The sequence below is a fragment of the Bubalus kerabau genome, chromosome X, assembly GCF_029407905.1.
Source record: "Bubalus kerabau isolate K-KA32 ecotype Philippines breed swamp buffalo chromosome X, PCC_UOA_SB_1v2, whole genome shotgun sequence".
In the NCBI taxonomy this organism is placed as follows: domain Eukaryota; kingdom Metazoa; phylum Chordata; class Mammalia; order Artiodactyla; family Bovidae; genus Bubalus; species Bubalus kerabau.
Window position 1 is genome coordinate 102,316,514 of NC_073647.1, and position 26,431 is coordinate 102,342,944.

Below are 26,431 nucleotides of genomic sequence, written 5' to 3' on the forward strand. Positions count from 1 at the left end.
CTATCAACAAATCTTCCCAAGAATACATTCTACTGGCATATCTCCCCATTCAGGCATGCCTATCAAAATGCTCTCATTGTCAAATCTTACCATTCAGAACCATTCAGAAATACCCACCATTGATATCTACCTCATTGCTAAACTCACTTGAAAAGCCTTTCCATTCATAAAGCCTCGTCCATCCATATAGCCCCTACTGATTGACCACCCTTCCCCACTGACACATTTCCCCATCCTTAGATATCTCTAGTTGGAAAATCTCCCTGCTGGAACAGCTCTCAATATATTACCCTATATGTTGAAACATCTCTCCATACTCCCAATGACAGATGAAAAGGTAGAACAATTCTTCCTTTTCATCAATACTGACTGACACTTAGGTCTCACTCTCCAGCCTGGGACACCTCCTATGCCAGTAGTGATGAAATCTGAGGACTAACCCCAGTTATACCATAGAGCGCCCACCAAAGGAAATGATTAGGGCACACACACTCTCTGGATGTAGAGGTGAAGGTGGAGCTTGAAAAAAGAGATTAGCTGAAAGTCTTCAAAAGAAGTTGTTAGAACCCCAGACACTCCCCATTGCAATAGAAGGCTGAAGATATGAGCTCTTAAAAAAGCAAAATAGAGAGTTCATGTGGGCAGGAACGCCCAGGCCACACCTCTTTGTTGTTAACTATTTATCCACCACTGAGCCTGGGCCTCCTGCTGAACCTTTGTGAAGAGTTACAGCTCTGATGGGTGGAGGCGGGGCCACTGGTACCAGAGGGCAAGTCTCAGTGTCCTTTCCCCCCATCATATCATGAGGGTCTCCTCTGACTCCAGGCCCCTGGAAAGCTCCTTGAATCCTCTCCTGTTTGAGGGTGAGCTGGGCCAGGAAAAGCTCATGCTTCAACTCCGCTCACCCTCACTGTGTCTCCAGGTCCCTGCCATGAGTCCCAACTTCCTGCTGGTCCCTGCTTTGTTCCTGGCTCTGTCCCTGACCAGCCTCAGGCTGGCCCTCAGGTGCTACCAACCACACCCCCACACTATTTATTGTAACTCAGATGTGGGTAAGTCTGGGCAGACCTCAGGAAGGCCTCTAATGCAGGGACTCACAGTGAGGATCCAGAAGAGTGGATAAAGCCCTATGAGGTGGTTGAACCTAAACGGCAGATGCTCTGCAAACTTTTTTTTTCCCCAAGAGTATTGGGACAGGGAAAATCTTGAATGTTTGAAACCCAAGGGATCCCCTGACACATTTCTCCCACCATTTATCCCTGTGGCTTAATTCCTGGGTATTCTTACTGAGACCATGAAGCATTATGAGTTCAAAACATCAAGGCACCCTGCTCACCTCCTTCCCCATATCTGTCTCCTCACCAAAATACAGGCCCCTGACCTTGTTCTGGCTGAGGGAATAGGGTGGGTCTTTGAGGCCTCAAAACTAGGGATGTGATACTAAGACCCAGCCCCTCATCCATTAAGTATTCTTCAGTCGCAGGGTCCCTCTCCCTTTTCCCCCCCTCACAGACAATCAATGTTCTAAAAAACCCAGAATCAATGTTTCTGGGTCATGAAAGTACTCAAATATAAAGAGCAATGTGGTTATATCTATCTATCTACACACCACAGCAGTGGTGACACCCCTGGGGAGAAGTTTTCTTCTAGGAATTCCTTATCTCAGGCCAGCCTGCATGTCCCTACCCTGCATGGATACCTCATCTTCAGGCCTCTCTCTGTCCCAGCCCTAGAACAAAGTGTCCCCTCCCTGGAGCATTTTCCACCAAGTGCTCCTAATCCCAGCATGCTGTGCTCCTGATTTCGGCCATCCACAGAAAATTCTGTCCCCAACCCATAGTGTCCTGGATCTTTGGGACTGAGTACTTGGGGATCACAATCTGTCCCAGCCAAGGGACATCTGGTCACACTTTACTGACCATCAGGGAATGGCATTCACCCCCTTTATGCTCTTTGATGGATGAGAATGTGCACTGAGTTGTGTAGTGTTGGAAGGGGCTCAGGGAGGAGTGTATCAGGGAGGGGTCCTGATCATCTACAAGTATGCCTGCAGGAATTCCAGCAGAGCTATTTAAAATCCTAAAAGGTGATGCTATTAAAGTGCTGCATTCAATATGTCAGCAAATTTGGAAAACCTAGCAGTGGCCACATGACTGGGAAATGTCAATCCTCATCCCAATTCCCAGGAAGGGCAGTACTAAAGAATGTTTAAAACACCGGACAATTGTACTCATCTCCCATGCTAGTAAGGTTATGCTCAAAATCCTTCAAGCTAGGCTTCAGCATTATGTGAACTGAGAACTTCCAGATGTTCAAGCTGCATTTAGGAAAGGCAGAAGAACCAGAGATCAAATTGTCAACATTCGGTGGATCACAGAGAAAGCAAGGGGATTCCAGAAAAACATCTACCTCTGTTTCATTGACTACGCTAAAGCCTTTGGCTGCGTGGATCATAACAATCTGTGGAAAACTCTTAAAGAGATGGGAATACCAGACCATCTTACCTGTCTCCTGAGAAACCTGTATGCGGGTCAATAAGCAACAGTTAGAACCTTGTATGGAATAACTGATTGGTGCAGGACTGAGAAAGGAGTACAACAAGACTGTTTATTGTCACCCTGTTTATTTAACTTATATGCAGAGTACATCATGAGAAATGTTGGGCTGGATGAGTTACAAGCTGGAATCAACATTCTGGGACAAATACCAACAACCTCAGATATGCAGATGATACCACTCTAATGGCAGAAAGCAAAGAAGGACTAAAGAACCTCTTGACAAGGGTGAAGTAGGAGAGTGAAAAAGCCAGCTTAAAACTCAATATTAAAAAACTAAGATCATGACTTTGGGTCCCATCACTTCATGGCAAATAGAAGGGGAAAAGGTGGAAGCAGTGACAGACTTCCTCTTCTTGGGCTCTAAAATCACTGTGGATGGTGACTGCAGTCATGAAATTAGAAGATTGCTTCTTGGCAGGAAAGTTATGACAAACTTAGACAATATGTTAAAAAGCAAAGACATTACTTTGCCGACAAAGGTCTGTATAGTCTAGGCTATGGTTTTTCCAGATGTGAGAGCACTGTACATAAAGAAGGCAGAGCACCAAAGAATTGATACTTTTGAACGGTGGTGCTGGAGAAGACTCTTGAGAGTCCCTGGGACAACAAGGACATCAAACCAGTCAATCTTAAAGGAAATCAACCCTGAATATTCATTGGAAGGACCGATACTGAAGCTGAAGCTCCAATACTTTGGCCGCCTGATGGGAAGAGCTGACTCATTGGAAAAGACTCTGATGCTGGGGAAGATTGAAGGCAGGAGAAGAGGGTGATAGAGGATGAGATGGTTGAATAGCATCACCAATTAAATGGACATGAACTTGGGCAAACTCTGGGAAATGGTGAGGGACAGGGAAGCCTGGTGTGCTGCAGTCCATGGGGTCACAAAGAGTCAGACACGACTTGGCGACTGACCAACAAAATGCCTGCAGATATAGATCCAGCTCTTCCTTGTTCTTTCTGTTCCTTGCTCTTGTTTGCTGGTCCCTTCTCCCTCTCCTGATCCCCTGCTCCTGCTCCTTCTCCATGTTCTATCCTTTTCTTCACTCCTGCACCTTCTCCTCACACTCTTCCTTCCTTACTGATCCACACTCCTCCTTGTTTCACTGCTGTTTGCTATTTCCTTTCACAGGTCCCTGGCATCCATGCCTATCCTTCATCCTTGCGACCCTTCTCTTCCAAAAGCAGAAGCTATGTAGAGAAGCGCATGGAGCAGTGTTCTGCCAAATCACCCCCAGGTGCCTCCCTGCTACCCCTGCAAAGTCACATACCTGAGTATCAACTTTGCACAATCCCTGTGGAGGGACCCTGAGTGCAAGGATATGAAGGCATAAACTTTGCTGTTTTCCTTGGTGACCAGATATCTGCTATTGAATCTTCATGTACAATAGCCTCTGGCCTTGGACCCAGACTTCTACTCAGCCACAGTGGGCTGGGGATGCTTCACCTTCTTCAACAACATAAACCAATGTAAGCCCTTCAACCTCCCATCACCACCTCCTCAAGCCTCCGAAAGACTCCCAGCTCCTAACTGTGCTGGGGATCTATCTGGTTCACGTTCTGTTTCTTGATCTGGATGCAGAAGAGAGGACTATGTTCACTGTGTGAAAATTCAGTGAGCTATATACTTATGATATGTTCCCTTTTCTGAACTTGTTACACTTCAATGAAATTGGCCCCTCAAAAGAAAACCCTGTAAACTACAAAAATATACTGTGCAGCACAGAGAATATAGCCACATTTTATTATTACTATAAATGGAATATTATCAAGAAAAATTGTGAATCACTATGCTATACGCCTAAAACTAATAAAATACTGTAAATAACTTATATTTCAAATAAAAAATAAGTTAAAAAAAGAAAGGGAATAAATGACGTCCCCCACACTCTTGTTTTCCCTTGCTTTTTCCTTCAATTGCTCCCTCACTCCTTCACTCTCTCTTTCACACAGTCTCAAAGTCACTTACCCTGTTGATTCTGACCGTGAAGCACCCTCTCTTTCCTTATATCACAGGGACCATGAATCCTGGGCCCAGAGAAGGCACTGGATCCAGAAAGGCCTTGGGTTCGGACTCTGCCTGTCACATCATGAACCCTCTACAAACATTTGCTGAGCCATAAATCACCTGGAGTGCAGGTAGCAAGGAAAGAGAAGTCCCTACTCCCACAGCAACCCACCCTCTAGGTCTGCATAACCAAGCTGATGTAAGTAGATCACCAGGCTAGGGAAGTTAGGGTGAAGAGAAGTCAAACTGTACCCCACACTTGACTGGGAAATATTTAGACACACTGAGCTGAGCATCCTAGAGGATTCCTGGTGGTCTGCAAACTGGATGGGAGTAGATAGGGAAGCGGGGCCAGAGTCCTGATGTGTCTGCCATCTCAGCTTCCAAGTATGGGGTTGGGCAAGGCTGCTCCCACAAATCCAGGGCCACCTTTTACCCCTCCATGTTGTACAGTGTTGTTGAGGACAAAAGAGGAAATAGGGGAGGCAAGCTGGCTGGCAAAAAGTCTAATGCTTCTGCCATCACCTGCCACCATTACCCACCATTAACTGTCTTCCTCTGAAGGCCCGTTCTTTCTGTCCCTGACAAAAATAGCCTTTGTATAGCTACAAAACAGCCAGGAGGTACTATCAGGAATTAATGAGAAAATATAGCTATTAAGATAGCACTGAATTGGAACAGGTATAAAGAAAGTGACCAGTGGACTAGAACAGACTCCTGAACTTGCCCACACATACATAGGAATTTAGGATATGATGGAGGTGGCATACCAGATCAATGGGGAAAAAGGGTTATCTATAAAGGAAAAGATGAAACTGGATCCCTACCTATCTCATACTGTATATGAAAATCAATTTTAAAGAACACATGTAATAAAGATGTTTGGAAGACTGCTAGGACTGCTATATTGAGAACAGCATTATGTAAGTGAATGGATGCAACAGCCATTCTGTAATGCATGTAGAGAAGTATTAAAGAAATGTAATAAAGATGTTTGTAAGAATGCTAAAAAGAGAAAGGAAATCAATTTCAGATGGATGAAGAATTTAAATGTCAAAAACAAAGCTTGCTACTTGTATCATCTACTAAATTTCCATTGTACATGGATCTAAATCTGGACTTTGAATTTTTCTTCCTTTAGTCTCAGTCTGTCTATCCATGTGTGTCATAGTGTTTAAATTAGAAAAGCTTCATAAAATGTTTGCTTGCAAAAGCATTAAACTTGTAGACTGGAAAGGCTAGTCCCCCCTCAAAGCTCTTCTTTTTCAGGTTTTCCTGGCTATTCTTGCATGTTTGCTTTTTCATATGAACTTTACAATCAACTTATCCAGCTCCAGATAACAGCTTATTAGGTATATTTGGGGAGGTCATATTACATTTATAATTTAAAAATAGAGACCTAAGAAGGGAAACTGATATCTTTATGATCTTAATTTATCCTATCCACAAATAAGGAATGCCTTCCCATTTGTGTAAATCTACCTTTGAGTCTTTCAGGAGTGTTTTAAATTTTTCTTCATAAAAGTTTGCACATGGGAGAAGGCAATGGCACCCCACTCCAGTACTGTTTCCTGGAAAATCCCATGGATGGAGGAGCCTGGTAGGCTGCAGTCCATGGGGTCGCTAAGAGTCAGACACGACTGAGCGACTTCACTTTCACTTTCCACTTTCATGCATTGGAGAAGGAAATGGCAACCCACTCCAGTGTTCTTGCCTGGAGAATCCCAGGGACGGGGGAGCCTGGTGGGCTGCAGTCCATGGGGTCACACAGAGTCGGACACGACTGAAGCGACTTAGCAGCAGCAGCAGCAAGTTTGCACATATATTGTTAAACTTATTCTGAAGCATTTTATCTTTTTTGTTATTACCTTAAATGGGGTTTTCTCTTCTGTCTGGTTAGTTGTATATATGGAAACTACTGATTTCTGTATGCTGATTTTATATTCTGCTGTTACTATTATTGTTTGAATTTGTTATTGAATCTCTGGGGAATTTCTAGGTATACTATCATGTAATCTATAAATAGAGATATTTTTACATCCCCTTTACCCATTTTTACATCTATAATTGTTTTGCCTAGTCTAACTGCATTGGTCTAATACCTCTAAATGCAAAAAGGCAAAATGGTTGTCTGAGGAGGCCTTACAAATAGCTGAGAAAAGAAGAAAAGCTAAAGGCAAAGGAGAAAAGGAAAGATGTAAGCATCTGAATGTAGAGTTCCAAAGAATAGGAAGACTTCCTAACTGATCAATGCAAAGAAATAGAGGAAAACAATAGAATGGGAAAGACGAGAGATCTCTTCAAGAAAATTAGAGATACCAAGAGAATATTTCCTGGGGAGATGGGCACAATAAAGGATAGAAATGGTATGGACTTAACTGAAGCAGAAGATATTAAGAAGAGGTGGCAAGAATACACAGATGAACTATACAAAAAATATCTTCATGACCCAGATAACCATGATGGTGTGATCACTTACCTAGAGCCAGACATCCTGGAATGTGAAGTCAAGTGGGCCGTAGAAAGCACTACTACAAACAAAGCGAGGGGAGGTGATGGGATTCCAGCTGAGCTATTTCAAATCCTTAAAGATGATGCTGTTAAAGTGCTGCACTCAATATGCCAGCAAATTTGGAAAACTCAGCAATGGCCACAGGACTGGAAAAGGTCAGTTTTCATTCTAGTTCCAAAGAAAGGCAATGCCAAAGAATGTTCAAACTACTGCACAATGGCTCATTTCACATGCTAGCAAAGTAATGCTCAAAATTCTCCAAGCTAGGCTTCAACAGCACATAAGCCAAGAAATTCCAGATGTTCAAGCTGGATTTAGAAAAGGCAGAAGAACCAGAGATCAAATTGTCAACATCTGTTGGATCATAAAAAAAGCAAAAGAGTTCCAGAGAAACATCTACTTCTGCTTCATTGACTACACTAAGGCCTTTGACTGTGTGGATCACAACAAACTGTGGAAAATTCTTAAAGAGATGGGGATATCAGACCACCTTACCTGCCTCTTGAGAAACCTCTATGCAAGTCAAGAAGTAACAGTTAGAACCAAACATGGAACAATGGACCGGTTCCACATTGGGAAAAGAGTATGTCAAGGCTGTATATTGTCACCCTGCTTATTTAACTTATATGCAGAGTACATCATGCGAAATGCCAGGCTGGATGAAACACAAGCTGAAATCAAGATTGCCAGGGGAAATATCAATAATCTCAGATATGCAGATGATACCACCTTTATGGCAGAAAGCAAAGAGGAACTAAAAAGCCTCTTGAAGGTGAAAGAGGAGAGTGAAAAAGCTGGCTTAAAACTCAATATTCAAAAAACAAAGATCATGGCATCTGGTCCCATCACTTTATGGCAAATAGATGCAGAAACAGTAGAAACAGTAACAGAATTTATTTTGGGGGCTTCAAAATCACTGCAGATGGTGACTGTAGCCATGAAATTAAAAGACGCTTGCTCCTTGGAAGAAAAGCTATGACCAACCTAGACAGCATATTAAGAAGCAGAGACATTAGTTTACTGATAAAGGTCCATATAGTCAAAGCTATGGTTTTTCCAGTAGTCATGTAAGGATGTGAGAGTTGGACCGTAAAGAAGGCTGAGTGCCAAAGAATTGATGCTTTTGAACTGTAGTGTTGGAGAAGACTCTTGAGAGTCCCTTGGACTACAAAGAAAGCAAACCAGTCAATACTAAAGGAAATCAATCCCGAATATTCATTGGAAGGACTGATGCTGAAGCTGGAACTCCAATACTTTGGCCACTTGATGCAAAGAGCCCACTTATTAGAAAAGACCCTCTGCTGGGAAAGATTGAAGGCAGGAGGAGATGGGGACAACAGAGGTCAAGACGGTTGGATGGTATCACTGACTCAATGGATATGAGTTTCAGCAATTTCCAGGAGATGGTGAAGGACAGGGAAGCCTGGCTTTCTGGAGTCCAGTCCATGAGGTCACAAAGAGTTGGACAAGACTGAGCGACTGAAAAACAATACCTCTAAACACAGTACTGAAAAGGAGTAGAAAGAGTGGGCACCTTGCTTTGTTCCTCACCTTAATGGAAATGCTTTCAGTGTTGTCCTATTAAGTTAACAGTGACTTTTGGATTGAGGTATACAAATTTGATCATGTTAAGAAGGCATGAGTTGATTTCTATTTTTGAATGATTTTATCAGAATGGGTGCTAAACTCTGTTAAAGGCTTCAAAAATATCTATGGAAATGATCATATGACTTTCTCCTCAGATCAATTAATATGTTGCATTATATTGGGTTGGCCAAAAAGTTCATTCTGGGTTTTCCATAAGATGGTACAGAAAAACCCAAATGATCATTTTGGCCAACCCAGTATATTACCTATAACAAACCATTCTTGCATTCCAAGGGGGAAACTTTATACACAGTTATATTATATTATTTTCTTAATATAGTTTTGGATTTGTTTGCTAATATTTGCTTTAGGATTTTTGCATTGATATTCATGACTGAAAATTGCCTATGCATTTCTTTTTTCTGTTGTCCAAGTTATAACTGCTTTAGAAAAGTAATGTGGAAGTTGCTCTTCGTTTTATGTTCTTTGGAATAATTTATGTGCCATTGGGATTAACTGGTCTCTAACAGTTTGGTAGAATTCCCCTTTGAAATCATTTGGGCCTGATGTTTTTTTAAGGCGGTAGTTTCTTAATAACTTTCTTCATTCAGTTCAGTTCAGTCGCTCAGTAGTGTCTGACTCTTTGCAACCCCATGAACCACAGCACGCCAGGCCTCCCTGTCCATCACCAACTCCCGGAGTCCACCCAAACCCATGTCCATCGAGTCGGTGATGCCATCCAATCATCTCATTCTCTGTTGCCCCTTCTCCTCCTGCCTTCAATCTTTCCCAGCATCAGGGTCTTTTCCAATGAGTCAACTCTTAGCATCAGGTGGCCAAAGTATTAGAGTTTCAGCTTCAACATGAGTCCTTCCAATGAACACCCAGGACTGATCTCCTTTAGGATGGACTGGTTGGATCTCCTTGCAGTCCAAGGGACTCTCAAGAGTCTTCTCCAACACCACAGTTCAAAAGCATCAATTCTTCGGTGCTCAGCTTTCTTTATAGTCCAACTCTCACCACTGGAAAAACCATAGCCTTGACTAGATGGACCTTTGTTGGCAAAGTAATGTCTCTGCTTTTTAATATGATGTCTAGGTTGGTCATAACTTTTCTTCCAAGGAGTAAGCATCTTTTAATTTCATGGCAGCAATCACCATCTGCTGTGATTCTGGAGCCCAAAAAATAAAGTCTGCCACTGTCTCCCCATCTATTTGCCATGAAGTGATGGGACCAGATGCCATGATCTTCGTTTTCTGAATGTTGAGCTTTAAGCCAACTTTTTTATTCTCCTCTTTCACTTTCATCAAGAGGCTCTTTAGTTCTTCTTCACTTTTTGCCATAAGGATGGTATCATCTGCATATCTGAGGTTATTGATATTTCTCCTGGCAATCTTGATTCCAGCTTGTGCTTCTTCCAGTCCAGCGTTACTCATGATGTACTCTTCATATAAGTTAAATAAGCAGGGTGACAATATACAGCCTTGATGTACTCCTTTTCCTATTTGGAGCCAGTCTGTTGTTCCATGTCCAGTTCTAACTGTTGCTTCCTGACCTGCATACAGGTTTCTCAAGAGGCAGGTCAGGTAGTCTGGTATTCCCATCTCTTTCAGAATTTTCCATAGTTTATTGTGATCCACACAGTCAAAGGCTTTAGCATAGCCAATAAAGCAGAAATAGATGTTTTTCTGGAACTCTCTTGCTTTTTCCATGATCCAGCAGATGTTGGCAATTTGATCTCTGGTTCCTCTGCCTTTTCTAAATCCAGCTTGAACATCTGGAAGTTCACAGTTCAGGTATTCCTGAAGCCTGGCTTGGAGAATTTTGAGCATTATTTTACTAGCCTGTGAGATGAGTGCAATTGTGTGGTAGTTTGAGCATTCTTTGGCATTGCCTTTCTTTGGGATTGGAATGAAAACTGACCTTTTCCAGGCCTGTGGCCACTGCTGAGTGTTCCAAATTTGCTGGCATATTGAGTGCAGCACTTTCACAGCATCATCTTTCAGGATTTGGAATAGCTCAACTTGAATTCCATCACCTCCAGTGATGCTTCCTAAGGCCCACCTGACTTCACATTCCAGGATGTCTGGCTCTAGGTGAGTGATCACATCATCATGGTTATCTGGGTCATGAAGATCTTTTTTGTACAGTTCTTCTGTGTATTCTTGCCACCTCTTCTTAATATCTTCTGCTTCTGTTAGGTCCCTACCATTTCTATTCTTTCTTGTGCCCATCTCTGCATGATATGTTCCCTTAGTATCTCTAATTTTCTTGAAGAGACCTCTAGTCTTTCCCATTCTGTTGTTTTCCTCTATTTCTTTGCACTGATCGCTGAGGAAGGCTTTTTTATCTCTCCTTGCTATTACTTCTATGGAAATTGGTGTGGTAAACTCATATGGGGTAAATTTTGGTAAAGTGTTCCCCTAATGAAATTGGTAAACTGTGTTCCCCTAATGAAATTATCCATTTCCTGTAGGCTTAAATTTTTATCTGGGAATGCCTTTTTATATTTTGACTTTTGGAATCATGCTAACATATTACATTTAAATACATAAAATTAAGTCAATATAGATAGTAAAAAACCTAAAATTTACTATAAAGGGAAACAAACTACATTTGAAATAAAATGAGTAACACAACTGTTTTGAATGACAAAATGAACAAACCATGTAGCATTTGAATATAGTACTTTGTATATTCTCATCTAAAGACATAAAAAGGGCAAACAAATCTCGTTATACCTTACTGTGGTTGTGTTTTACAGTGGTAAGGGTGTTGAAATTCTAAAAATATTTTCTGTGTATTGTAGGATTGAGCAAATGAGTAAATATGTTGATGATGTTGGAAGCTAGGGCTCTCAATGTTAGAGAAGAGAAATATAAATATGGAATGGGGAAAGGCTAGAAGGAACCTTATATTGTGTTGGATTAGAATTGAAAGTATCTGTGGAATTCCCTGGTGGTCCAGTGGTTAGGACTTGGCACTTTCACTGCTGGGGGTCTGTGTTCGATACCTGGTTGGGGAACTAAGATCCCACAAGCTGTGTGGCATGGCAAAAAAGTATCAGTATGAGCACACTGCATATAATTTCATACATGTGTATATATATAATTTCATATGTATATATGTCATAAACCACTCCAATAATCTTGCCTGGAAAATGCCATGGACAGAGGAACCTGGTGGACTACAGTCCATGGGGTCACAAAGAGTTGGACATGATTGAGCAACTAAACAGCAACAAAAATATATTTCCTAGCTCTGCACAATGAGACAATTTAGAAGCAAGGACATTCCAGTAGCAATGATCTAGGTCCCAGATACTGACTTTGAAATGCCATTATCCTAGGGCAGGGAAAGAATAAGATATACCTGGAGGAAAAGTCAGCAGAATGCCAGGGTAAGTGCCTATAACAGTCCTCTCCTCTGTAAAAGCAATGAGAGTACTGGCCAAAGTGGTCACAATGAACTTTGTCAGAATTCTGAAAATTGAGCATAGGCTTACAGTAATTCAAGAAGTATTTATTCAAGAAAAAGGCTGAATCTCACTAAGAGCAGTTACGTTTTGTGACATTTGAACTTTTTCTGTTCTTATTCTCTTCTTTCCACCTCCCGAACAGATTTGAAAATCAGCAGTCTTGCAATTCTGAAGAAAACCGGCAGGCTAGCAGCCAATGGAAGAAGCAGAACAGGGTTGGAGTCCTCCAAAGCCCCATTCCCAAAGAACTATCTTTATTTGACCTGTCTTGGACTTCCCTAGAAAACTTCACACACAGGACTTATCTATTTGACCTGACTCAGAGTTCACCTGATGTGAGAAGTTTTTTGGGGGGATGCTTTTCAAAAATAATCAGCAGCAATTATTTAACACAGCAGCTGCTTGAGGCAACAATTATAGTTAAGACAAACAACAAGCTGACCAAAAGACTTAACAGAAAAATCTGGGGACTAAGACATCCATAGGAGTCTTTGAAAACTTCTGACATATTCCTAGGAATCTAAAAAGCCATAAATATGCATAAGGCTGTGTGCTTGAATAGGATCTCTGGCTGACCCCGAGGCTCTGCACAGGCAGGAAGTGAAGGCTAAGCAAAGTTGTAAAAACGTGAAGAAATAAGCACCTGTAACAGTATGAATGGATACTGTTATGTTTTTTTTTGTCTCTGACACTTTTCCCTGCCTATCTGATTTAAAACACAACTGCATCAAGCAATAATTCATAAGTCTATATTCATGGGCATATGATGTGTAAAGATGTAATTTGTATGACAACAATAGCACAAAGACAGACTGAGTGAATAAAGCTATAAAGAGGCAACTTTTTTTTTAATACTATTGAAATTAAACTGGCTTTAATTAAAATGAGAATGGTATAAATTAAAATGTTAATTGTAATCCCCAGGGAAACTACAAAGAAAATATATATTTTTTAAATATGGAAAAGAAATATCAAGAGAATTATAATGGCACACTGGAAAATATCTATTTAACACGAGGGTATGCATTAACAGAGAAATACAGGAACAAAAAAAGGCACAAGAAATATAGAAAACAAATAGCAAAATTATAAACATAAATTTTACCTTATCAGTAATTACATTAAATGTAAATTAATTAAACACTCCAATTAAAGGGCTGCTGCTGCTAAGTCACTTCAGTCGTGTCCGACTCTGTGAGACCCCATAGACAACAGCCCACCAGGCTCCCCCGTCCCTGGGATTCTCCAGGCAAGAACACTGGAGTGGGCTGCCATTTCCTTCTCCAATGCATGACAGTGAAAAAATAAAGTGAAGTCGCTCAGTGGTGTCTGACTCCTAATAACCCCATGGACTGCAGCCCACCAGGCCCTTCTGTCCATGGGATTTTCCAGGCAAAAGTACTGGAGTGGGGTGCCATTGCCTTCTCCGAATTAAAGGGCAGAGATAAGCAAAACAGATGAAAAACATGACCCAATATATGCTATTTACAGGAGATACACTTTAGAAACAAGTTGAACTACACTTTCAAATAAGTTGAAAGTAAATGAATGGAAAAAGATTTACCATGCAAACAGTAACCAAAAGAGGACTGGCATTGCTATACTAACATCAGATAAAATAGACTTTAAAACAAAAACTGTTACTAGAGGAAAAAAAGGACATTTTATATTGATAAAAGTGTCAATCTATCAAGAAGATTTAACAATTATAAACATATATGCACCTAACAACAGAGTCATATTGAAACAAAAAAAACAGGCAGAACTGAAAGGGAGAAATGGACAATTCAGCAATAATTGCTGGAGATTTTAATACCTCACATTAAATAATGCATAAAACAACTAGACAGAGGATAAACAAGGAAAGAGAAGGCTGATGATGCTGATGCTAAGTCGCTTCAGTTGTGTCCGACTCTGTGCGACCCCATAGATGGCAGCCCACTAGGCTCCTCTGTCCCTGGGATTCTCCAGGCAAGAATACTGGAGTGGGTTGCCATTTCTTTCTCCAATGCATGAAAGTGAAAAATGAAAGGGAAGTCACTCAGTCATGTCCGACTCCTAGCAACCCCATGGACTGCAGCCTACCAGACTCCTCCATCCATGGGATTTTCCAGGCAAGAGTACTGGAGTGGGGTGCCATTGCCTTCTCCTAAGAGAGAAGGCTAGAACAGGACTATAAACCAACCAAACCTAACAGACATCTATAGAACACTCCATCCTACAACAGCAGCATATGTATTCTTCTCAAGTGTACATAGAACATTCTCTAGGACAAACTATATGTTAAGCCACAAAACAAATCTCAATAATGTAAAAGGACTGAACCATACAAAATATGTTCTCTGACTACAACTGAATGAAATTAGAAATAAATAACAGAAGGAAATTTGGGAAATTCATTAGTAAGTGGAAAGTAAACAGCATACTCTTAAATAAACAATGGGTCAAAGAAGTCATCATGAAAATTAGAAGATACTTTGAGACAAAAGAAAATGAAGACAACAAGTAAAAATTGCTTATAGGGAAATTCATAGTTGTAAACTTCTATTTTTATTTTTATTTTTTTTGGGGAGGAACTTCTATTTTTAAAAAGAAGAAAAATATCAAATCAATAGCCAATAATCTTCCTAAGAAATTAGACAAAAAGCAAAAACAAAAACAAACACCAGAGCAAGCAGAAGAAAAGAAGAAATAAAGATTAGGGTGGAAATAAATGAAGTTGAAAATAGAAAAAAAAATAGAGAAAATTGGTGAAACCAAAATTGATTCTCTGAAAAGATCAACAAAATAGACAAACCTTTAGACTAAGATTTCAGAAAAGAGAAAACTAGCTACTAAAATTAGGAATGAAAGAGACATAATTAATAACCTTATAGAAATAAAAAGGATTATAAGAGTACTATGAACAATTCTATGCTAATAAACTAGAAAACCTAGCTGAAATAGACAAATTCCTAGAAAGACACAAACTTTGGATACCAACTCAAGAAGAAATGAAAAATCTGAATAGACCTACAATAAATGAAGAGATTGAATTAGTAAATAAGAAAACTTCTTCACTGGTAAAGTATACCAAAAATTTAAAATAAAATTAACACCAATCTTTCATTAACTCTTCCTAAAAATAGAAGATGAGGGAACACTGTCTATTTCATTGTATGAAGTTACTATTACCCCAATACCAAAACCAGACAAAGACATTATAAGAAAACTACAGATCAATGTCCCTTATGATTACTGACGGCATAATTTTCAACAAAATACTAACAAACTGAATCCCACAGCATATAAAAAGGATTATATGCCAGATCAAGTGGGATCTGACCCAGGAATGCAAGTGTGGCTTAATTCAGATAAAAATCAATTAATGTAATACACCATATTCATAGAATAAAGGCCAAGAGCTGTATCATATCAATAAACACAGAAAAAACATTTGACAGAGTCCAACATCCTTCCATGATAAAAACACTTCAAATTCAGAAGGGACAACAAACAAGTGTTCATCAACACTAGGTAGCAGTTAGTATATATGCTAGATGCACTGTTCTAACCACTTTATGTTTGTTAAATAATTTAATTCTCACATTAACTCTATGAGGCAGGAACTATTATTACCCACATTTTACAGATGGGAAAACTGAGGCGCAGAGCATTTAACTAATGTTTCTTATATTCAGAAGTTAGCAAGTTGTGGAGCTAGGATTACAACACAGAAATTCTGACTTCAGGGTCTGTGTTCTTAACCATAGTTTCTCAATGAATATAAGATAATAATAATGATGAACAAATTTGGTTTCAAAGTAATGATTTGATTTTCATCTACAAGTAAGCTTAATTCATAACACTACTGATTTGTATCAGTGACCATAATTTGTAATACTTGTAAGAATTTTTACTACTTTAATCAATGTTTATTTAAGTTGATAAAGCTGGGTCAATATTGATATTTAATCATAATTTAATTCATAAAACTGGTGATGATAACTTATATAAGTAAACATAACTTGTAAAAATCATAAAAAACTTGTAAAATTAGCTATAAAATTTGATGGCACTAGGCACAGTGACTCAATTTCTATTTGGAACTAAAATTTGATTAATAACTGCTCTACTCTTAACATATTATAATCATAATTTTAATATTAGTAACTATGATATCAATAGGATTATTAACCATATTAATAGTGATTTCTATTAGTAACTGTAGGATAGCTCAAAATATATATATTCATAATTTATATTAGTAATATTAATTTATAAATATTGGCAATAATTTATAACAGTATGTTACAATGTTTGTACTAATAGCTTAATTTCTTTCAGTAATTATACCTTAATTCACAAAATAGGTTCTAATCACTTATATTGATAACCTTAATTTATAACACTGGTAATAAATTGTAATCTTAGTTATAATATTTGATGACATTAGTAATGATAATATAATTTTTATTATTAAGTATGACATAATTCAAAACAGGGACTTATAATTTGTATTAGAGCATAATTTATATATTGACAATAATTTAAATAATAGTTATAATATTCAGTGATACTAGAAATGATTACTTCTATTTGGAACTATAATTTATAACACTGGTACTCATAATTTACATCAGTAAGAATAGTTTGAAATAATGGGTATAATTTATAATGTTAGTGATTATATTTGTGATAATAGTAGCCAACAGTCAAATTTTTTATTTGAATACAATTTAATTCATAACATTGCTACTGATAATCTTTACTGGCAACCCTAATTTGAAACACTGTTAACATTTCTATCAGGAGGAATATTTGATAATGTTAGTAACAATGCCTTGATTTGTATATGTAATGTAATCTGAATCATTACATTAATTCTGTTTACATCGGAAATCAGTTTCTTAATACTGGTGAGAATAGACACTATAGCAGGATCAATGATTTAAATCATACTTGTAACTACATACATAAATGTATGGTATTAATAAACCCTAACACAAAGCAACATCGCCCTCCATGTGCATGTGTCAGCTGTACTCTCTGATGGCATTCCACCAGCAACACATCCATTGGCAATATTATTGCAATAGGCATGATGCTTTTCCCTCCTGCCCACTCCCTTCCCCTAGACTCACCATCTCTTTGTGATTGGGGTAGAAGGTCTGATCGATTAGAGGGAATTCCTCTGTTCCCAGTTTCTTGTGCAGTCGAACCATCTGGGCAAACTATGAGAGCCAGGAGAGATGAGTCAGCAAGTCCCTTCACCTGGAGGGAGTCTGTAAGCTGGGACTTCAAGGTTCCAAGCTTCTTCCGATCTCCCAAATCACAGTGGGTTCAAGCTCCCGCATGCATGTATGAGCAATTCCCTCTGCCAGTAGCACCCTTCCTGTCACTTACCACCCAGGGTTTGTCACAGAAGTTGTAGACAGAATGCAAAGAGTTAATGCTGGGGATCCCGGCATACTGCAACCCAATAACCAAACTGCGGTAGTCTCCATTCCGTGCCATGCTGAAGGCATGCTGGCGGATCAGCACAAAGTCTGGCTTCAGAGACCTGGGGTGGCAAGGGTAAGAGTGTTGAGGGTCCCTCCAAAAGCTCTCCACCACCTTTAGAATAAAGGTCAAGTTTTGAAATCTCCACAGCTCCTAGAAATGGCATAGTGGTTTCTTACCTCAGCCACATACACAAGCTATTCCTCCACCACATGCACCCTTCCTAACGTCTCCTCATCTGGTGACCCCCTTTTAAGCCTTTCATGCCTGCTCTTTTACCTCACCAAGGTAGGCTTGCAGCTTGCCTACTCAGCTCTCACAGTCCCATCATAATCTCTCAGACTACCACTGTACACAAAGGATGCTGCCCAGAATAAATTCCAGCCTCAGGGCTCTACATGGGCTATTCCTTCAGCCTGAAATGTAGCCTCCCTAGATTTCTGCATGCACCACTCTTCTACCTCCTTCAGGTCTTTCCTCAAATCTCTCTCACTCTTTTGATCTACATCAACCAAACTGCAGACTCTTCATCATCCAACAATCACTACAGCCCTTTGCTGATATACATATATATGTATATATTTTAGCACTTTGACATTTTCTTCTTTGTTTATTATGTGTATCCCACAGTAGAATGTGAGCTTCATGAGAGCAGAGGATTTTTTTTTTTGTGGTCTTTTTGGGGTCTGTTTTGTTCACTTCCAGGACCTCAGCATGAAGAATAGCTCCTGGCACACAACAGATACTCAGTAAATATTTGTTGAATGTGAAATGCTGAGAGTAGCACCCAGTATGCAGTAGATGCTCAAGAAATGCTTGTTGAATTAGTCACTGAAAAATTTGGCTTGTTGTCTTCTGAGATCCTTGGCTCTTCTTCAGAAGAGAAGCTATCTCTTTTCATTCTGTTCCTAAGTTCTTTATGTCAATTATAATATAAGTGTAAGGTGTATTGTTGTTGTTTAGTTGCTAGGTTGTGTCCAACTCTTTTGCAACCCCATGGACTGTAGCCAGCCAGGCTCCTCTGTCCATGGGATTTCCCAGGCAAGAATACTGGAGTGGGTAGAAAATCCCTTCTCCAGAGGATCTTCTCGACCTAGGGGATGGAACTGGGGTCTCCTGCATTGCAGGCAGGTTCTTTACCACTGAGCCACCAGGGAAGGTGTATAACATGTTATTTGATACATTTACATTAATATATTATAATATGATTGCTATTGTAGCATTAGTTAGTACCCTTGCTGCTGCTAAGTCGCTTCAGTCGTGTCCGACTCTGTGCGACCCCATAGACGGCAGCCCACCAGGCTCCCCCGTCCCTGGGATTCTCCAGACAAGAACACTGGAGTGGGTTGCCATTTCCTTCTCCAATGCATGAAGGTGAAAAGTGAAAGTGAAGTCGGTCAGTCATGTCCAACTCTTAGCGACCCCATGGACTGCAGCCTACCAGACTCCTCCATTCATGGGATTTTCCAGGCAAGAGTACTGGAGTGGCTTACCATGTCACATAATTATCATTTCTTTTTTTCATGGTAGGAATAATTAAGATCTAGTCTTTTATAATAGGAGCTTTACTGATTATGATATAGTATTATTGTCTATATCATGCATACTGTGAATTAGACCTCTAGGACTTATTTATCTACCAGTTGCAAACTTGGACTCTTAAACAGCTCTCCTATTCTTACACACCCTCCCCCACCCTCTAGCAATCACCTTTTTAAAAAGGTGATTTCTATTAGTTTGGGTCTTTTAGAATCTACATATAAGTGATATCATACAGTATTTCTCTTTCTCTGTCTGATTTATCTCACTTAGCATAATGGCCTCAAGATCCATCCATGTTGTCACAAATGGCAGGATTTCCTTCTTTCTCATGGCTGAATAATATCCCTTTGTGTGTGTGTGTGTGTGTACCACTTCTTCTTTATCCATTCATCCATTGATGGATACTTAGGTTGTCTCCATATTTTGGCTACTGTAATGTGCCTAAGTCTTGTTCACAGAAAGATAGGAGAGGAGGTGAGGAATCTCTCTCAGCTCTAAGGGAGCCCTTATGTCTCTCCCATAATACCAAGGTAACCTTTTTACACTCACCGCACAACCTTCACCCCATTCCGAAGAACTTCCATGTCCACAGAGAATCCACCATTGGCATGAGCCACGAGGTTGAGATCAGAGAATTCAGCCTGGGAAGGAAAAAAAAAATCAGAGATTCACTCACAGCACACACAAAAGACCACTCAGTTTGCAGTATGGACAGTTGACCCCCCAGGTCCACCTGCCCCAACTAACCTGTTCTACTTTAATGTCAATTTCTCCATGGATCTTTTTCCCTTTGAAGTATTTTGCCCTGGAGAGGAAAAGCAGAGCACATCTGTCAATGCTCAGATCTCAGAAAGACAAAACCCAGACTGGTCCTTTGACCCCTTTGCTCCTTCAGTGCCACTACAGAAACTATAAAGTGATTTATGATGGTTGAAATATTTTGAAAAAACCTAACAGTTGTTTGTGAACAATGAAGTCTGTTATAATCCTTGTGGAGGTATGTAAATATCAAGGTACTAAATCGCTCAGTCGTGTCTGACTCTTTGTGACCCCATGGACTATATAGTCCATGGAATTCTCCAGGCCAGAACACTGGAATTGGTAGCCTTTTCCTTCTCCAGGGGATCTTCCCAACCCAGGGATCAAATCCAGGTCTCCCACATCGCAGGAGAATTCTTTACCAGCTAAGCCACAAGGGAAGCCCTGTAAATGTCAAATTGAAAGTGAAGTCGCTCAGTCGTGTCCAACTCTTTGCGACCCCATGGACTGTAGCCTACCAGGCTCCTCCATCCATGGGATTTTCCAGGCAAGAGTACTGGAATGGGTTGCCATTTCCTTCTCCAGAGGATCTTACCAACCCAGGGATTGAACCCGGGTCCCTGCATTGTAGGCAGACGCTTTACCATCTGAGCCACAAGGGTGACTTAAATGTCAAAGGACACTGCAAATTATAAATTCTTAAAACAGAGTGCAGGCATTTCCCAAAGTATGGTTTGCTTGTCACAGTGCTATTTGAAAAACTTCTCAAAACAAGGAGTACTTTGTACACTGTAACATACTTTGAAATACCATGGAGGTTTGTAAAATGGCATAGATTCTTAGAGGACATATCTATATCTGTGTGTGTGTGTGTGTGTGTGTGTGTGTGCATACTCAGTTGTGTCCAACTCTTTTGTGACCCAATGGACTACAGCCTGCCAGGCTCCTCTGTCCATGGGATTCTCAAGGCAAGAATACTGGAGTGGGTTGTCATTTCCTTCTCCAGAGGATCTTCCCAACCCAGGGACTGAACCTGCATCTCTTGCATCTCTGCATTGGCAGGCAGGTTCTTGACCAGCTGAGCCACCATATATATATATATGGAGTGTGTCCAAGTGCGTGTCAGTGCCAGTCTGTGTGGGCTGCAGCATCTCTTTGCTTAGGTCCTTTCCCAAGGAGGAACACATTTACCATGTGTCATTGTGCACCGAGAGGGACACAGCAGCCATGAGTGGGCAGCTGCATCAGAAAAGGAAGAGCAGACTAAGGGCCGCAGGCTGGTGAGGGATCAATAGAAGCTGGAGTCAACCATGATAAGGTTGGAGAGAAATGCCGCTGAGGATAAGGGGAAACTACAGGAGTGAAGAGGGGTAGGAATGGCAGTAGGCATATCACGAATTGCTAAGTCACTGTCCCTGGGCCCATCCCCAGCTAGACTCCTCCACCAGGCCCAGGATTCCTATCCGACAGGCTTGTCCACAAACAGAAGCTCATCACCAATCAGGTTTTTCATAGACAGGGATTGAGGGGAGGAGCCACTCCTGGGATCGCCTACATGCACACCATCAGGGTCTCTGATATACATGCTGCACAATTGAACTCTGGTGATTCCACTGACATACCCCAAAGACTGCAAGCTATTTTCTTCTCTCTTTCACTCTTCCCTCCTACCTCCCACCTCATCTCTGACACTGTCCCCTCACAGATGTTGGAAGAGAGTCTCTTAAACCTGTGCATTTTTCATTTAGAAAATGATGATGAGTGTAGATTATATCACTACTTTCTTTTTCAAACTTTTTTGACCATATATGAAGTGGATACTATGGTGCTCTTCTCAGGTCTCCTCTTCAGGGCCAATGTACCTTGAGTATCAGCTGTTGACAGATTGCAGCTGTGTCCTTTGGGGAATTATCTTCTACCATAGGGAACTTTCCTGCCCAAGGTTATACCTATTTTGGACAGCCCATGGATTATATCTGGTCTGTGAGTGAGTATGGAAGCCAGCCTCTTTGTCTCAACTATAGGCTGACTCTGAAGGACCACCCTAGGATCTCCCTAGAAGCTCTCCCTAGGATCAGCCGAGGCCTCAGAGGCAACTGTGCTGTGGACTCACTTCTCCAACTGCTCAACTTTGCCTTCCTTACAGCTGTTGATCCCAATGCATGTGTGCTAAGTTGCTTTAGTTGTATCTGACTCTTTGCGAGCCCATGCACTATAGCCCACCAGGCTCCTCTGTCCATGGGATTTCCCAGGTAAGAATACTGGAGTGGGTTGCCATGCCCTCCTCCAGGGGATCTTCCTGATCCAGGGATCGAACCAGCGTCTTACATTTCCTGCATTGGCAGGTGGGTTCTTTACCACTAGCACCACTTGTTGATCCCAAAGGCACTCCCAAATAAGCCTGTGCATGCAATTCTCTTCCTGAAAAATCTGTTTCAGAGATCCCAATCTAAAACAGTGGGTCAGAGAAGTCAAACAACAAAGAAAACTCTACTGCCTTTCTGGAGCTGGGCCACCCAGCAGCCCGCAGGCAAAAAGGAGCCATCATTTGTGCTGGTGGAGCATAGATGAGGGCTTCCCCGGTGGCTCAGTGGTAAAGAATCCGCCTGCAATGCAGCAGCCTCAGGAGACATGGGTTCAATCCCTGGGTTGGAAAGATCCCCTGGAGGAGGGCATGGCAACCCACTCCAGTGTTCTTGCCTGGAGAATCCCATGGACAGAGGAGTCTGGTGGGCTACAGTCCATGGGGTTGCAAAGAGTTGGACATGACTGAAGCAACTTAGCATGCAAACATGCAGCATAGATGGCCTCTGACATGCTGTAGTAACACAAAGTGCCCTGTGGCATGTCTGGGCTGTGGTACAAGCAGGATGCCACTTGCACCATAAGATGTAGCAAACCCAATGACACTGGAGATGTCTTCAGGGAGAAGATGTGGCATGGAGTGGATTCTCCTGAGTGGGAGAATTATAGTGCAGGCCCACGGGGTTTTGAAGCAGCAGTAACTTAACTGATGGTGGACTGTAATGAGATACTAGTGGAAGGGAATGCACCAGCTGGTGAAATATTGCTGGTACTTGACAGGTGTGAGGGAAATGATAACCAGACTTGGGGGACTAAACACCATTGATTAGCTGAAGAAATATATGACATGCTCAGGGTGAATAATCACCAATTCAAAGCAAAATGTAGGGACTTCCCTGTGGTCCAGTGGCTAAGAGTCTGTGCTTCCAAGACAGGGGGCCCAGGTTCAAACCGTGCTCAGGAAACTAGATCCTACATGCTGCAACTAAAGATCCCATATGCTGCAACTAAAACCTGACACAGCCAAATAAATAATTTTTTTTTAAAAAAAGCAAAATGTAAAAGACAAAGACCTCCTTGGGTGTATTTAGTTCAGTCCAGTCGCTCAGTCGTGTCCGACTCTTTTCAACCCCATGCACTGCAGCACACCAGGTTTCCCTGTCCATCATCTACTCCCAGAGTTTACTCAAACTCATGCTCATTGACTCCGTGATGCCATCCAACCATCTCATCCTCTGTTGTCCCCTTCTCCCGCCTTCAATCTTTCCCAGCATCAGGGTCTTTTCAAATGAGTCAGCTCTTAACATCAGGTGGCCAAAGGATGGGAGTATCAGCTTCAACAGCAGACCTTCCAATGAATATTCAGGCCTGATTTCCCTTAGGATGGACTGGTTGGATCTCCTTGCAGTCCAAGGGACTCTCAAGAGTCTTCTCCAACACCACAGTTCAAAAGCATCAATTCTTTGGCACTCAGCTTTCTCTATAGTTCAACTCTCACACCCATACATGACAACTGGAAAAACCATAGCCTTGACTAGATGGGCCTTTGTTGGTAAAGTAATGTCTCTGCTTTTTAATATGATGTCTAGGTTGGTCATAACTTTTCTTCCAAGGAGTAAGCATCTTTTAATTTCATGGCTGCAGTCACCATCTGCAGTGATTTTGGAGCCCAAAAAATAAAGTCTGCCACTGTTTCCCCATCTATTTGACATGAAGTGATGGGACCAGATGCCATGATCTTAGTTTTCTGAATGTTGAGCTTTAAGCCAACTTTTTCATTCTCCTCTTTCACTTTCATCAAGAGGCTCTTAAGTTCCTCTTCACTTTCTGCCATAAGGATGGTATCATCTGCATATCTGAGGTTATTGATATTTCTCCTGGCAATCTTGATTCCGGCTTGTGCTTCAGCCAACTCAGCATTTCTCGTGATGTACTATTCATATAAGTTAAATAAGCAGGGTGACAATATACAGCCTTGATGTACTCCGTTTCCTATTTGGAACCAGTCTGTTGTTCCATGTCCAGTTCTAACCATTGTTTCCTGACCTGCATACAGATTTCTCAAGAAGCAGATCGGGTGGTCTGGTATTCCCATCTCTTGAAGAATTCTCCACAGTTTATTGTGATCCATACAGTCAAAGGCTTTGGCATAGTCAATAAAGCAGAAATAGATATTTTTCTTGAACTCTCTTGCTTTTTCGATGAGCCAGCGGATGTTGGCAATTTGATCTCTGGTTCCTCTGCCTTTTCTAAAACCAGATTGAACATCTGGAAGTTCATGGTTCACGTATTGTTGAAGCCTGGCTTGGAGAATTTTGAGCATTACTTTACTAGCGTGTGAGATGAGTGCAATTGTGCGGTAGTTTGAGCATTCTTTGGTATTACCTTTCTTTGGGATTGGAATGAAAACTGACCTCTTCCAGGTCATGGTGGAGAGTTCTGACAAAATGTGGTCCACTGGAGAAGGGAATGGCAAACCACTTCAGTATTCTTGCCTTGAGAACCCCATGAACAGTATGAAAAGGCAAAGAGATAGGACACTGAAAGATGAACTCCCCAGGTTGGTAGGTGCTACTGGAGATCAGTGGAGAAATAACTCCAGAAACAATGAAGAGACAAAGCCAAAGCAAAAACAACACCCAGTTGTGGATGGGACTGGTGGTGGAAGCAAGGTCCGATGCTGTAAAGAGCAATACTGCATAGGAACCTGGAATGTTAGGTCCATGAATCAAAGCAAATTGGAAGTGGTCAAACAGGAGATGGCAAGAGTGAACGTCGACATTCTAGGAATCAGCGAACTAAAATGGACTGGAACGGGTGAATTTAACTCAGATGACCATTATATCTACTACTGTGGGCAGGAATCCCTTAGAAGAAATGGAGTAGCCATCATAGTCAACAAGAGTCTGAAATGCAGTACTTGGATGCAATCTCAAAAATGACAGAATGATCTCTGTTCATTTCCAAGGCAAACCATTCAATATCACAGTAATCCAAGTCTATGCCCTGGCCAGTAATGCTGAAGCAGCTGAAGTTGAATGGTTCTATGAAGACCTACAAGACCTTTTAGAACTAAAACCAATATAAGATGTCCTTTTCATTATATGGGACTGGAATGCAAAAGTAGGAAGTCAAGAAATACCTGGAGTAACAGGCAAATTTGGCCTTGGAATATGGAATGAAGCAAGGCAAAGGCTAACAGAGTTTTGCCAAGAGAATGCACTGGTCACAACAAACACCCTCTTCCAACAACACAAGAGAAGACTCTACACATGGACATCACCAGATGGTTGACACCGAAATCAGGTTGATTATATTCTTTGCAGCCAAAGATGGAGAAGCTCTATAACAGTCAGCAAAAACAAGACTGGGAGCTGACTATGGCTCAGATCATGAACTCTTTATTGCCAAATTCAGACTGAAATTGAAGAAAGTAGGGGAAACCACTAGACCATTCAGGTATGACCTAAATCAAATCCCTAACGATTATACAATGGAAGTGAGAAATAGATTTAAGGGACTAGATCTCATAGACAGAATGCCTAATGAATTATGGATGGAGGTTCGTGACATTGTACAGCAGACAGGGATCAGACCATCCCTAAGAAAAAGAAATGCAAAAAAAGCAAAATGGCTGTCTAAGGAGATCTTACAAATAGCTGTGAAAAGAAGAGAAGCAAAAAGCAAAGGAGAAAAGGAAAGATATACCCATTTGAATGCAGAGTTCCAAAGAATAGCAAAGAGAGATAAGAAAGCCTTCCTCAGTGATCAGTGCAAAGAAATAAAGGAAAACAACAGAATGGGAAAGACTAGAGAGCTCTTCAAGAAAACTAGAGATACCAAGGGAACATTTCATGCAAAGATGGGCTCAATAAAGGACAGAAATGGTATGGACCTAACAGAAGCAGAAGATATTAAGAAGAGGTGGCAAGAATACACAGAAGAACTGTACAAAAAAGATCTTCACGACCCAGATAATCACGATGGTGTGATCACTCACCTAGAGCCAGACATCCTGGAACATGAAGTCAAGTGGGCCTTCGGAAGCATCACTACAAACAAAGCTAGTGGAGGTAATGGAATTCCAGTTGAGCTATTTCAAATCCTAAAAGATGATGCTGTGAAAGTTCTGCACTCAATATGGCAGCAAATTTGGGTGTATTTAAGGAAACCTCAATCTTCTGTGACCAGAGGGCAGACAG

The 26,431-nt window shown here is 41.0% G+C and overlaps 1 protein-coding gene across 2 annotated transcripts in view; it reads right to left on the reverse strand.

Moving 5' to 3' along the window:
- The window catches only part of SYN1 (synapsin I), a 53,707-nt gene that overhangs the window by 17,718 nt on the left and 9,558 nt on the right, over nt 1-26,431 (reverse strand). For both annotated transcript variants that reach the window (XM_055563163.1, XM_055563164.1), the window contains exons 2-5: nt 19,914-19,971; nt 19,716-19,807; nt 17,529-17,685; nt 17,267-17,356 (exon numbers count right to left, since the gene is read on the reverse strand). In XM_055563163.1, coding sequence (XP_055419138.1) covers nt 17,267-17,356; nt 17,529-17,685; nt 19,716-19,807; nt 19,914-19,971 — 397 coding nt within the window. The remainder of the gene's footprint in view (nt 1-17,266; nt 17,357-17,528; nt 17,686-19,715; nt 19,808-19,913; nt 19,972-26,431) is intronic.